This window comes from Leuciscus leuciscus, assembly GCF_965113295.1.
Source record: "Leuciscus leuciscus genome assembly, chromosome: 10".
Lineage (NCBI taxonomy): Eukaryota > Metazoa > Chordata > Actinopteri > Cypriniformes > Leuciscidae > Leuciscus > Leuciscus leuciscus.
The window spans coordinates 24,256,790-24,271,716 of NC_138734.1; the positions used below are offsets into that span (position 1 = coordinate 24,256,790).

At 36.3% G+C, this 14,927-nt stretch overlaps 1 protein-coding gene across 1 annotated transcript in view; it reads left to right on the forward strand.

Moving 5' to 3' along the window:
* myo7aa (myosin VIIAa) overlaps nucleotides 1-14,927 on the forward strand; it is a 50,806-nt gene that overhangs the window by 5,100 nt on the left and 30,779 nt on the right. The window contains exons 3-13 of the mRNA XM_082182832.1: nucleotides 7,302-7,415; nucleotides 7,623-7,775; nucleotides 10,004-10,188; nucleotides 11,276-11,397; nucleotides 11,504-11,646; nucleotides 12,246-12,359; nucleotides 12,474-12,627; nucleotides 12,745-12,821; nucleotides 13,135-13,254; nucleotides 13,332-13,474; nucleotides 14,657-14,867. Coding sequence (XP_082038958.1) covers nucleotides 7,302-7,415; nucleotides 7,623-7,775; nucleotides 10,004-10,188; nucleotides 11,276-11,397; nucleotides 11,504-11,646; nucleotides 12,246-12,359; nucleotides 12,474-12,627; nucleotides 12,745-12,821; nucleotides 13,135-13,254; nucleotides 13,332-13,474; nucleotides 14,657-14,867 — 1,536 coding nt within the window. The remainder of the gene's footprint in view (nucleotides 1-7,301; nucleotides 7,416-7,622; nucleotides 7,776-10,003; nucleotides 10,189-11,275; nucleotides 11,398-11,503; nucleotides 11,647-12,245; nucleotides 12,360-12,473; nucleotides 12,628-12,744; nucleotides 12,822-13,134; nucleotides 13,255-13,331; nucleotides 13,475-14,656; nucleotides 14,868-14,927) is intronic.

The window sequence follows — 14,927 nt, forward strand, 5'->3', positions numbered from 1 at the left end:
TTAACTAATTATCTCTAATCTGATCAGGGTCTCAGTACCACATACTCTGCCTCTGCCCTCAGTAATATGTCAATCTGTATTGTTCTTTCAGCGTGTTGTGAATTTATCTTTCTGCTGTTTGTCTCGTTTTGGCTACTTCTTTATTAGTGCTGCTCGGGTTAAAGTAGTTGTTTGCATGTCTGGATTCTTGAGTTAAGACTGTTGTTTTCCACAATGTTCTAAAGACCCTCTAATTTTGTGATAAATGACAGATTGTGTTCTCAGTTCAACGCCTGAATCTCATTACCAGTGCTCATTACCAGCAGAAAGCTGTACAAAACAGTGGTGTAGGCGAACATTGTACTGCAATGAATACTTCTCAGAGTTGGCTTATTTGTGAAGGTCAGTTTCTGTATAAACACAAATAAGGACCACTGATAAGGACCAGGACTAAAAAAAGAAAAAGAAACATTCACCCCATAGCAGGGCATGTTGTAAGTTGTCAACTTATACCTGCTGTTTATTGATGCTAATAAATTTTTTTTAATAATAATAAATAAATAAATATATATATATTTTTTATTTTTATTTATTTATTGGCTAATTAATGGCTTTTCAGCTAAATTGAAACAGTAAAAACTATTCATTAAACATGAAAAAATGAAAAAAGGTAAATACATTTTCGTCATGACAACTCTCGGAGTGTTTATGGATATGACAATGTTAATATGTTTGGTCTTGGTGGAATAGATCTGCTACGCTGCTGCTGCTGTTTGTTTTTGCTGCTGCTGTAGAGAAAATACGGGACTTGCTACTGCCAATACATACATGACTGCTGTGAGCAAGTAATGCGGAGTTCACACTGCATGATTTTCAAAGTAGTCGGACTCGGGTCACTGTTCTTTTCACACTGCGTGACTATCTGGGGTAACATTCAGTTGCTGCTGTGTTCACACTGCACAATGGATCGGCGACAGGAGGTTTCACACTGCATGACTTTGCAAAAGAAAGAATCGCTGACAACTTCTGTCTGGTCCGCAAACTACGTTTCACAACCAAACACACGCGACAAGAGATAAGGAACCAAGAACAAGTCGACAGGTCCTGATATTTAGCATGCCAAATATCTCACAGGCGTCGGCGACTCACCGGCGATTCTCTCAGATCGCGTCTTTGATAATTCACACTGCGTGATTGTCACTCACGTGAACGACCACCGATTTGCCTACGATTTCGGGCATTTGTTGGCGATCTCCCAAAACCTGTCCGCGAGCGAAAATCAGCCCTAGAATCGTTCAGTGTGAACTCGGCATAAGACATGCTGCTGTTGTACAATATAGCGTACATGAATTACCCATTGCAGATCTATACAGGTGGAGCTGGGGAGGGTGGAGGGTTTCTGCAAGCATGCTGAAACTGCTACAGCAAAGCTGACCAAGTATTTGAAGGTTGATCAGCAAGCACATTGGTTACTGATACAGCAGGAACCAATCAGTTGTGCCCTATAGAGCATGGTGTGACTGCAAGCAGATTGAGTTAAGGACCTATCAGCCTGTGCCATCTAGAGTTTCATGACAGAACTTTGTATAAATTGATATTTTAAACAATTGTCTATTGTTGTGGCTAACAGAAATTACAAAATGTAAAACAAATGTGACAACTTGCCCTATCTGACATTTATGAAAAAATTATAAAAATAGTAAATAGTGACTCTTCACTTATATGTTAGTGTTTTTTTTATCACAGCTAATACAAAAATGTTGATGGATTTTTTGACTGAAAAGATGCTTTTTAATTTTTTTTTTACTTGTAGACCTTGTAGATATCTATGTGACAACTAGCCCCAGTCTTACAATTCTTAATTATTTACAAGTCTCATAATTACTTACAGTATGTTTGTGCGAATACGGAGAATTGAATGTTTGGTTTGCATACAATACTTTGTCATCTACAAATCTCTGTCTCTTTCTACAACTGTAGTAACAAGGGTTATTTTTGTAGGTTATTTTAGAAACATGCTGGTCCATTGGCTCTACATGTCTGTAGGATCTGCCAATGCAGTGGAAACCTCATGAACACAGAACACAGAACTCGTCTCATCTGCCTTTCTGTGTCTCTAATCACTGCTGACAGGACCTCATTTTTAGGACAAGAAAGTGGTCATTCATGGGCTGATAAATTCACAGGGGTACGAGGGAACCTCGCCTCTGTCTGTCACAGTGGAACGAATGGTTGCAGTGATGTCACCTTAAAGAACACAGACTGAAACGAGGAGTTAGCGGTCAGCAGGTGCCGTAACAGGACTGTGTGTTTGGAATGGGGTTGCAATGGAGATGAAGGGGGCTAAAGCACAGGAAAGGGATGTGAGAACACGCAGACTGAGTTACAAGTATCTCACATTAATACAGGTAAGGCTGGGGATTAAAGACGTTAATGGTTTAGTTGCAAATAGGACTTTTAATAGCATAAACAAGAGATGCCACATATTTATTATTTTTATAAAACTGGGATTTGACTGTGAGTGAGAAATCATAAAAGGTGAATATCATGAGAGCATTCCCAATTTATCCCAAAATTACAGGGTGAAAAAATTATAAATTATATTTTGAAGACTTCTTATATCATAATTTAATGACAGTTACTCTAAATAAATACTTTATTCATCCGTAGTACTGCCTTTATATTGTTTATTTAAAAAATCATGTAATTTAAACAATGCAATCTAATGAGCATTATCACTGAAATTAATGAGGAAAAAGCTCAAAAGCATAAGATGAGACTGAGAATCTAGGTGAGAATGTGCTTAATCACTATGAAAATAATATCAAAATGCACAAAATATAATTTTATTTCACTTAGATTTTTCTTTCGATTTTGGGCTCATGTTCTTGACAATCTTTGTGACTGTATGAATTTCATGGAGCAACACCTTGTATTTTTACCATATGTTATTTTAGTATTATTTATATAGTATTATAGTGTTTATTCATATTTGACATTTTTTTATATAGTTTTTTTTATATATATATATTAGTTTTAATTTTGTTATGTGGTTTCATATACTTTTTTTCTTTGTTTTTTTCTTTAGAAAAAATCTATTTAGCTTTGATTTATATTTATTTCAGTTTTAGTTTGAGTAACTTTAGTATTTCAACCTATTTTATTTCATGAAATATATTTAATTCTTCTAAGTTTATTTTTTATTTATGTTTGATTTTATTTCAGCTTTATTTAAAATGAATCAAAACCATTTTTAATAGTTTTAGTTAACAATAACAACACTGATTATTACAATAATTTTCTAGCTCATAATGAATTAGCATTGATTAATGAATGCATTCCAGTCTGAGGTATGAATATTCCAGTCTTTTAAGTGCTTATCCAATGACATCACCTGTTTCATTCTCCACCCACTCATAGTGAATTGAAAGTGGGCGGGGCCAACAGAACAGACACTCCCCCTCAGTGAGTGAGTGCAGTCATGCATGCAGAGCAATGAGAATGAGACCAGCATTCACCGGGTTCATATCTATGTTGTTCTGAGAGGACAGATAGCTACAACATAACCCTGGAAACATGCTTTACATCTACACTGGTTTACAGTACCAGCTTATGAGGAGAGCGTTTAATGGTTTAAATGCAATAGTGGTTTAATTGCTTAGGCATGTTTTATGAATATTATGCTGTAATGTTCCAGTTTGGCAATGACACTGTGCACTGAGGCAGAACATTTGGCAGCGTTTTAATGGTGGTTGCAGTGAAACACCAGCTGTCCTTTAGAACATAAATTATCCTTGTTTGTTTGACCTTTGCCTAATTTTGTCATCTAAATGCTAATTAATACCAATCCAGACCAAATTTTAAACTGAATGCCAAGACCAAGATGATTTAGGCTACTGTCATTTTTCGTGTTTGCCAAGTCAAGCATCTATTACTGCTCATGTTCTGGGTTAGCAGTTTGAACAGTTCTCAAAAGCTAACAAAAGACTAAATAACATGCTAACAAGTTTGGCATTGCCTGACAAATGACAATGCTTAGAAAATATGAAAATCTAGACTTGATAATGCGTTGAATATACTCAATTCTAAATGTTTTTATCTCCTCACAAATTCAAAATGCTTTCCTTTTTGCAAAATAAAACGTATGACCAGTTGTTGCCAAGAGGGGGCGATCTTACGTGTAGATATCATAGACAGTATGGTAGATATGAGCTCACATAAACTCGATGGGTTTTTGGTTTACATTAGGCTACGTTAAGAAACTGATGCTCCAAGGCTTCTTTGTTTATTGTCTGTGCTGCCGCTCACTAATGTATTTCAGATTAGGTTGCAGAGTGTTTTATGACGCACATCCTGTACATCTATTGTAGTAACTGTAGTAGCCCAAGTTACCTACCGCATTATTGTTTGTCGGGGATAATGCATGATCTAACTAACACAAACATCATTCGTCTTGTCGTGCTGATCGTTTGCACTTGCTGAATAATTTACCTGCGCTGCTGCAGTCTCATACTCCTGTACGGCTATAAATGTTCACCACCATGTTTTCATCTCAGAACTGGATCATCAAGGGATATTTAATTAGAGGTCAAGTTTCTAAATGTTCTTCCAATGTCCGAGCTTTGTTTCAGGAGCTTTGTTTTATGTTGTGCGCCTCAAATAGTGATTGTTTAATTTTTTATTGCAGCCTCAATACCTTAAATGTCATAAATAATAAATTCCAGTCAAAATAATCACTAAAAAAACTTGCTTTGTCCATTTGAGAATCAAAAATGATTTAAAAAGACCTTGTTGCATTAGGCCTATGTGAACTCGATTGGACAAACAGAAATCATTGAGTCAATTCATTATTTTCGGTGATTAGCTATGTTAGCTAAAAGGTCTGTGGTCGGTAAACTTTTTTTTTAAATAAATCTCTATGCTCACGAAGACTGCATTTATTTCAGCAAAAATACAGTAAAATTATGAAAATATATTGATATCATAATTTAAAACCAACGGTTTTCTATTTAATATATTTTAAAATGTAGTCTAATTTATTCCTATGATGCAAAGCTGAATTTTCAGCATTATTACTCCAGTCTTGAGTGTCACATGATCCTTCAGAAATCATTCTGGTAACACTTTACAATAAGGTTCATTAGTTAACTACCTTATGTTAACATGAACTAAGAATGAACAATACTTCTTCAGCATTTATTAATCTTAGTTAATGCAAATTTCAAAATGTACTACTACGTCATTAAAATCAAAGGTTGTATTTGCTAACATTAGTTAATGCACTGTGAACAAACAATGAACAGTTGTATTTTTATTAACTAACATTAACAAATATTAATATATACTGTAACAAATGGATTGGTCATTGTTAGTTGTAAATACATTAACTAATGTTAACTAATTAACCTTATTGTAGTGTTACCATCATTATAGGCTGGTTTGCTGCTCAAGAAGCACTTCTTATGTTGAAAACAGTTGTGCTGCTGTGTAAATGAACAATACAAACTCATTTCTATCATATGACAATTATTTAATAGAAATGATTTGCAGTCGAGATAGGAACCCAAGTTGGTTTGGTGACATTTGATCTATATCTTACACCATTTGCTATAAGAGCTGTATTGTCAGTATACTGTATGTTCACAAAGTATTTTCTCTATTATTTTTTAGTTTCTGTTTCTGCACTCAGACTTTCAAAGTCTTGCTTTTCAATGAATACTTAAGTGTGCCACATTTCTTTCCTAGAGTGCTCTTGTTTTAGCCTCTGATAGTCTGTTAGGAGGTTTGATAACGAAAGACAGCGAGGAGGAGTGAGCTAACAATGCAGTTGTTGTCTTGGCATGAATTATTCAGCAGTGTGTCGTTGCTAGGATTGTATCAGCGATGCTGGCTGGCAATGCTGCCTTCTCAGACGTGACAGCTGCGGCCAAACGGTGTTGGGTTCTCCCTCTACCTGTATTGATTTGCCTTTGGGGATATTTAGTTAATTAAAAAGCTCCATATTAACTGGGGATCTACCTCCACACCCAATGCAATGACCAACCCTTCCTCAGTTGAAAGACAGGGACAGACACCATTCACACCATATACACAAGCAAGAGTGGAGACAGTGAGGCAACAGAAAAAAAATGACTTAAAGAACAAGAAAGTAAACGGAGCAATAAATATAGAGAGGAACAATCCACACAGGATCAGGCTTTGGGCCTCAGATTTGGTTTCCCTTTGTGCAAATGATGCCCTAGAGGAGACGTTTGTGTGTTTCAGGACGTAGTGCAGACAACTTGGACTCCTGTTTTTGTCTCTACAATTATTTTTGTCCTGTTGTCGGACCGGAAAGGAAACATTTTGTTGTTGTTGTGATATCCTGGGTCTCTGGACGGCCGGTTTTAATGCTCACACACCTGCTGAGGAAGTGAGGGTGTGGATGTGTGTGCGGTATATCAAGACGTTCTCGGTCTGGAGTTTTGCCATTTGCATGGATTAGAGTTTGATCTCGTGAGGATGTACAAGCGTCGGGATTACGTCGAACTCTACGAGAAGGATCAGGCAAAGTGGGCCTTAGTACGAAATGTCAACACTGTGTTCAAACACAGCACTCTATTACCGGTATGTGTGGAGAGTTGCCAGTTACGTGCCAATGCTTACCATTCATTTAATGGTGTCTTGTTGGAATTATATTTTGGTGGATTTACATTTGAATTCAGTTTGATTTTGATCTAACACTAAGTAGTAAAGTGTGTTCAGTGTGTGCATGATGTCCTGCATGATTTGTCAAAAAATGTGTCTTATTTAATTGTAATTAAGTTTCTCTATTTCAAGTTGATTTGGCATCTGATGAATGCATACATAAATGTTGTTGAGGAGAGGTGTGCTGGTTCTTTACTAAGTGATCAGACTTGCAGGTTTGCAGCACTTTTTGAGTTGCATCATGCACCGATGATGTCACAGTGTCTCAGTCTTCGGTTTTTGAATGAAGTGATTATGTCAGACTAATGTCATTTACAAATAATAAACTCTGTGATGCAGGGTTATTAACTGAAACTAAAACCATAAAATAAACATGTACTGTAAAATATAAAAAACTTAAACTTATTTTGCCAAGGCAACATTTCTCCTTTTAATTTAGTTTAACTTGAAGTACTAAAATAACTAAATAAAAAATACAAAAAAATATTTAGACACATTAAAAAACTACAAAAAATTTCAAAAATGTTAACTAAATAAAATAAAAGTGTATTCAAAATCTTAATTAAAACTATAGGCTCCCAATCAAATCTAAAATAACACTTCTCTGATGCTCGATGGTCTGAATTGTGTTTCAGGGCGACTATGTCTGGCTGGACCTGAAGACAGGCCGGGAGTTTGAGGTCCCGATCGGAGCCGTGGTGAAGCTCTGTGATTCTGGTCAGATCCAAGTCTTGGATGATGAAGGAAATGTAAGTTATTGATCATTGCTGATCTGTTGGGCTGAAAAGCTGCTCTTCTTCTGGCTGATCTATATGATTTGTCGCATTACATATGTTTAATTTCATATAAAGACTAGACATGTGACTTTGGAGCTATTAATTATTCTGAAGTTCTTTGGTGTGGTTTTTTTTTGTGTTTTCTTTTGCATTGAATCTATGGATCTGCATTCTTTTCAGGAACACTGGATCTCTCCCCAAAATGCCACGAACATCAAGCCGATGCACCCCACCTCAATCCATGGGGTGGAGGACATGATTCGACTGGGGGATCTGAATGAGGCGGGGATCCTCCGGAACCTTCTCATCCGCTACAGAGAACATCTCATCTATGTAAGTCCTGCTGTCCATTCAAAGTATTGAAGGTCGATGTTTTGTTGCGTAAGCATACAACTAATGCAAAACTCCACATCAGGTGTGGAGGTGCAGTTTTGTGATTAATGGAAAGTATGTTTTGAATAGTTTTCTATTTTGAAGGTTTTAGATTAGTTAATAAATGTATAAATGTAAATGACCTGAATCAAATTAAATTAATGAAAGAAAAAAAAAAATGATGCAGGTCCTCTAATTTAATCAGTTACTCGTGTATATATATATACTATATATTGGGACACCCCTCCAAATCATTGGATTCAGGTGTTCCAATCACTTCCATGGCCACAGTTGTATAAAATCAAGCACCTAGGCATGCATACAGCTTCTACAAACATTTGTGAAAGAATAGGTTGCTCTCAGGAGCTCAGTGAATTCAAGCGTGGTAACGTCATAGATTTCCACCTGTGCAATAAGTCCATTTGTGAAATTTCCACACTACTAAATATTCCACAGTCAACTGTTATTATATCAACTTTGTATTATAACAAAGTGGAAGCAATTGGGAACAACAGCAACTCAGCCACAAAGTGGTAGGCCACGTAAAATCACAGAGCGGGGTCAGTGCATGCTGAGGCGCACAGTGCGCAGAAGTCGCCAACTTTCTGCAGAGTCAATAGCTACAGACCTCCAAACTTCGTGTGGCCTTCAGATTAGCTCAAGAACAGCTAGAAGAGCTTCATGGAATGGGTTTCCATGGCCGAGCAGCTGCATCCAAGCCTTACATCACCAAGTGCAATGCAAAGCGTTGGATGTAGTGGTGTAAAGCACACGCCACTGGACTCTAGAGCAGTGGAGACGTGTTCTCTGGAGTGACGAATCATGTTTCTCTGTCTGGTAATCCGATGGACGTTCTTTAAGATGGTTTGGCGGTTACCAGGAGAACGGTACTTGCCTGACTGCATTGTGCCAAGTGTAAAGTTTGGTGGAGGGGGGATTATGGTGTGGGGTTGTTTTTCAGGGATTGGGCTTGGCCCCTTAGTTCCAGTGAAAGGAACTCTTAATGCTTCATCATACCAAGATATTTTGGACAATTTCATGCTTCCAACTTTGTGAGAACAGTTTGGGGATGGCGCCATCCAGAAGAGTTAAAGATGTTATAGCTGCAAAGGGAGAGCGATATAGTGTATATATATATTATATACTTATTAAATTACAGCAGAAAAATAGTCTGGTTTTCTGGTTTTAGAGGGGTTTTAGATACTTGCAGGCTGGCCAACCAGGTAAACCAGCAGAACACCATCTTGCGTCACCAGTGAGCCAGTGAGACTAGTTTAAACCAATCTATGTGTACTCTATATATATATTAGATATATAAATAATTGATATTGGGATATTTCAGTTATTCATTGTGAAAGATTTGCTGCCCTATTCTATGAGTTAAATTAAACAAAAAAATTATCCAGGTCCACTAATTTGCTCAGTTGCTCAATACCAAATGAATAAATACATTTCAAATATATTATACACAAAAAAATAATAATAATTGGAATAAATAATATGGTATTTCTGTTTCATTATGGTCATCGCAAAGACCAAAACAGTTTGTTGCCCTGTTCCATTAATTAAATCCATAAGAGCCTTTATCTACCCTGTTTTTAATAACTCCCCTTTAATAACTCCCCTCAGTTATTTGCTTTGGTTATATTCTCTTCTCTTCTCTTTCTCTATATGAAGACTAACTGTGGTGGTCGGGTGAGTATGCAAACATCATTTTCACACGCATGGCTGCTCGCTGTTCATTGCCTCACTCTGAGTGAGTGTGTTTTCATTACGATTCTCCATTTCAACATGGCTCTGAGGTCTGCGGTAACAGGACACTGATACATCCCACTGTAACAGCACCCTCCGAAAAGCAAGACGCCCGTGCACTCTCCTCTCATTGTCATATTCACTCGCTCTGCCTCGTAACCAATATGACTGTCTGTCTTGTGCCGTAACATGACTGTTGATTTCTGCATGTCCTCTACATGAACTAATGTGTCAATATTGCACCAAAGTAAAGAAAAACAAGTGGTTTATTTGTACCTTATACTGTATAATTATTCTGCAGTGTTGTAATGTCAAGAATTACATTCCTAAGAGGATATTTGATGAATTTTTACGTTGTTTGGGCCATTAAAGAACAAAGAAACAAACATATCCACTCATGTTCCTCTGCTTTAGCTCTATTTCTGTATCCTTCATAGACGTATACCGGGTCCATCTTAGTGGCTGTAAACCCGTATCAGCTGCTGCCCATCTATACGGCAGACCAGATTCGCCTCTACACCAATAAGAAGATCGGAGAGATGCCTCCACACATCTTTGCCATCGCTGACAACTGTTACTTCAACATGCAACGCAACAACAAAGACCAGTGTTGTATCATAAGGTGCGCAAACCTGTAAGACTCTGTTAGCAACGCTTGGTGTGAGTGCTTCCATTAAAGCTTGATGGGAAGACTTATGTCTGTCTATCTATTGTTTAGGAACTGGATATCTTCAGGTTAACCCAAACCCTTTTCTTGAGCCTAACCCTATAACCCTAAGCCTTACCTTATTCCAGATTATGACCTCAAGGCCAATCCTGATCCCGACCCATACATTACCCTGGTCATTTTAAACTTAACGCCAGCTTTGATCTCACTTCTACCAGTTTAAAGTACAGGACAATATTTTTGATGCCGTTGACTGTGCTACTATGGAAGCTTGTCTCCGCCACAGAATAATACATTTTAAAAGATAATGGCGACTTTATTTCTCAGAATTGCGAGATAAAAACATGCAGTTCTGAGAAAAAGTCAGAATTGCGAGTTTATTTCTTGCAATTGCGAGTTTATATATCACAATTCTGACTTTATAACACAATTGCAACTTTATATCACGCAATTCTGACTTTATATCTCGCAATTGCGAATTTATATAAAAAATAAAAAGTCAGAATTGTGAGATAAAAAGAAGCAATTATCTTTTTTATTTTTTATTCTGTGATGGAAACAAGCTTCCATATACTGTAGTCCCAAATTTGGGACTTATCTCAAATATCTACTTCTACTCCTAGCCTTGGAAGCAGAAAGTGCATATCAGTTACCCAGAACAAGGTTTACCAGTCTAGACACAACCCAACCATAAATGAGTAGTTCACCCAAAAATGAAAATTCTGTCATCATTTACTCACCCTCAAAATGTTTCAAACCTGTATGAATTTCTTTCTTCTGTTGAACACAAAAGAAGATATTTTGAAGAATGTCGGTAACCAAACAGTTGATGGACCCCATTGACTTCCATAGTATTTTTTCCCCCATACTATGCAAGTCAAATGTTCTTCACACTAAAACATTGTTCTGTTGAGAACTGTTAAGTGTTGACTGAAAGATTTTTTGGGGACCTATACATTTTTAAATGGCATCGCTGCAGAAACCCTGTTTGGAACCTTTATTTTTAAGACTGTATGTTTACCTGTGTATATTTTCCCGTCAGTGGTGAGTCTGGAGCAGGAAAAACAGAAAGTACCAAGTTGATTCTACAGTTTTTGGCTGCTATCAGCGGGCAGCACTCCTGGATTGAGCAGCAGGTGCTGGAGGCGAATCCTATCTTAGAAGGTAAGAGAACCGGGACCATCTGGAGGGGTTTGAGCTCTAAGAAACCACATCTCTGTCAGAAACAAGCAAATTACATTCTGGTTTGTTTAATGACTTTACCCAACAGCCTTTGGGAATGCTAAAACCATCCGTAATGACAACTCCAGCCGCTTTGGGAAGTACATTGATATTCACTTCAACAAAAGAGGAGCTATAGAGGGAGCAAAGATTGAACAGTACCTTCTAGAGAAATCCAGAGTGTGTCGACAGGTATGAACAACTTTGAATCCGAATTCTTTGGCTAATATATTACTGTTCAAAAGTTTTTTTTTTTTTATGTATTTGAAAAAAGTCTCTTATGCTCACCAAGGGTGTTTATTTGATTCAAAATACAGTAAAAACCGTAATATTGTGAAATATTATTGCAATTTTAAATAACGGTTTTCTATTTGAATATATTTTAAAGTGGAATTTATTCCTATGATGGCAAAGCTGAATTTTCATTCTAATGCTAATTTGCTGCTCAAGAAACATTTCTTATTATTATCAATGTTAAAAACAGTAAGCAGCTTCATATTTTTGTGGAAACCATGATATATGTTTTCAGCATTCTCTGATGAATTTAAAGTTCAAAAGAGTAGTGTTTATTTTAAATAGAAATCTTGTGTAACATTATAAATGCCAATTGAACGTCATTGATAAATAAGACTTAAAACTTTTGAACAGTAGTTTTGACATTTCAAAACATTGCATTTTGGTTTCAGAAAGGTTATGTTGGAGTACACATTTCTAGAAAAACAGCCAAAATAGTCTAGACTTCTGGTTTTAGAGGGATATACATATATACATCTTTTCTCCCACTCTTTCAGGCCCGCGATGAGAGAAACTACCACATTTTCTACTGTATGTTGAAGGGAATGACTCCAGACCAGAAGAAGAAACTAGGCTTGGGTAAAGCCGCAGACTACACCTACCTTACCATTGTGAGTGATGATCTTCAATGTTCTTTAATGCTTTAATGTTCTTGCTGTGCAGAAAACATGTTGACAATGTCCTTAGATATACAGATGATATAACCTTGACCTGTCATAACTCAGGGAAGCTGCACTGTTTGTGACGGTCGTGATGATCAGAAGGAATACTCAAACATCCGTTCGGCCATGAAGGTCCTCATGTTCACTGAAAAGGAGAATTGGGAGATTTCCAAGCTGCTAGCCGCTATTCTTCACATGGGCAACCTGAACTACGAGGGTGAGTTTGCTTGGACAAATGCGTCTAATAAACTAATTTTGGCCATCACTTTTTCAGTTCAAAATAGCCTGAAATTTTGTATTTAACAACTTATGGTGTTGTAAACTTCCTCCTCAGCTCGCACGTATGATAATTTGGATGCCTGTGAGGTTGTGCGTTGCTCAAATCTCACCACTGCTGCTTTTTTATTAGAGGTATGACGCTAAATCATAAAGTCATAACATGGCTGCTGTTATGGTGATTTAGATGCATTTTAATAATAAAAAAATCAGTCTTTGAAGTATCTGACATTTGACTGTTCTTGTTAATATGTATTAGCATGCTAGTACAAGAAATGTGCAAGATTAGGTGTTTGTGTGCCCTCTAGTGACTAACATGGAAAGATCAAATTACTGTGATGGATTTAAGATTTCTACAGGGTGCAAAAAGTACAGAGAAAATGTATGCATAAGTTAGAAAATGACTTTTTGACAGCTGAAATTCCTGTATTATTGTATGTTTTCATAGGTGGACATGAAGGACCTGATGAATTGCTTGACCAGTCGAACCATAATAACCCGTGGAGAAACGGTGTCCACTCCTCTCAGTATTGAGCAGGCGCTGGACGTGCGAGATGCCTTTGTTAAGGTAAAACCATCTCACACTTTCATATACATACTTAATCCTGTTAGGTAACAGCATCTAACCAGCTGTGTGTCTCATAGGGTATATATGGACGCTTGTTTGTGTGGATTGTTGAGAAAATCAATGCAGCCATTTATAAGCCTCCATCCCTTGAGCTCAAAGTGGTGCGGAGATCCATCGGCCTGCTCGACATATTCGGCTTTGAGAACTTCACAGTTAACAGGTAGAAAATATCACACACACACTAACATACAGTGCAAATCCTGCAAACACCTCATTATAGTGTCCCTGTATAGTGTTTTCAAATTGAGTACTTATTCACTTACTTATACACTAATCCTAATAATCATGCATATGATGGTTCATGACTATTTTTAGTCAAATTGTAATCAAAATGTACCTTAATGCACTTTCCTGGTCTAATTGTGTACAATTCATCAGTGCATATTAACAGAAAAAAAATTGCCTTCGTAAACTCTCATTGAATTTTAAATATTTCTGAAGCTCCACCTCTAAAGCAACTTTCCTTTTCAGAGACTGTTGCCTTGTCTTGACTTGTAAGCTTTGAAATGTATATTTTAAAATAATTAATATTAATAATTCATTAATAATTAAATAATTCATTCAATATTGTTAAATAGGCCCGGTTTCACAGACATAGCTTAGATGAAGCCCGAATTAGGCCTTAGTTCAAATAGGGCATGCCTTATTTATAAACATGCCTTAGAAAAAAAAACTACTGGTGTGCATTTTGAGACAAAACAATGGCATTGACATATTTTAAGATATTTCAGTGCAAATTGCTTTCAATTAAAACGGCTCAAACATGAGTTTTAGTCTGGGACTAGTTTAAGCCTTGTCTGTGAAACACATTAATTATAAAAATTGTATTGAGTTATATGAATAAAATTAATAATAATTCATCTTTTTTTTATATTTAATAAAAAATGTAATAATCAAGTAATACATTTAATTATAATGAATATATCAATCATTATTGAATACATTAAATGAATAATGATATGTAATAATTTATCATTTATATATGTAATAATGCATAATAAAATCAGTTAATAGATTGATAAATTGGATAATGATTATATATAAATTATTATTAAATATTTTAATTTGCTTTAATAATACTTAATATATTTAAATATATATTAAAAAAACAATACATTAATCAATGCATTTAATACGAATTAATATATAAATTAAAATGTAATTATTAAATGAAGAATACTTATATTTAATAATTTATATATTTAATAATGTTTAATAAATGTAATAATATCACACCCAGCTAAAATGTTTAGACATCTCCTGATATTGTACAGTCTCTTCGTAATGCTTGTATTTGAGTAGTGTGATTGGTGGCCCTCATGCAGCTGTATCTCTCCTCCAGCTTTGAGCAGTTGTGTATCAACTTTGCCAATGAAAACCTGCAGCAATTCTTCGTCCGTCATGTTTTCAAGCTGGAGCAGGAAGAATATAACCTTGAGAACATTAACTGGCAGCACATTGAGTTCACTGACAACCAGGACGCCTTGGACATGATTGCCATAAAGCCCATGAATATCATCTCTCTCATTGACGAGGAGAGCAAGTTTCCCAAGGTGAGAGAGATTGCTGACTTGTACAGTACGTTGACATACTGTATCCTGTGCTCATGCTGA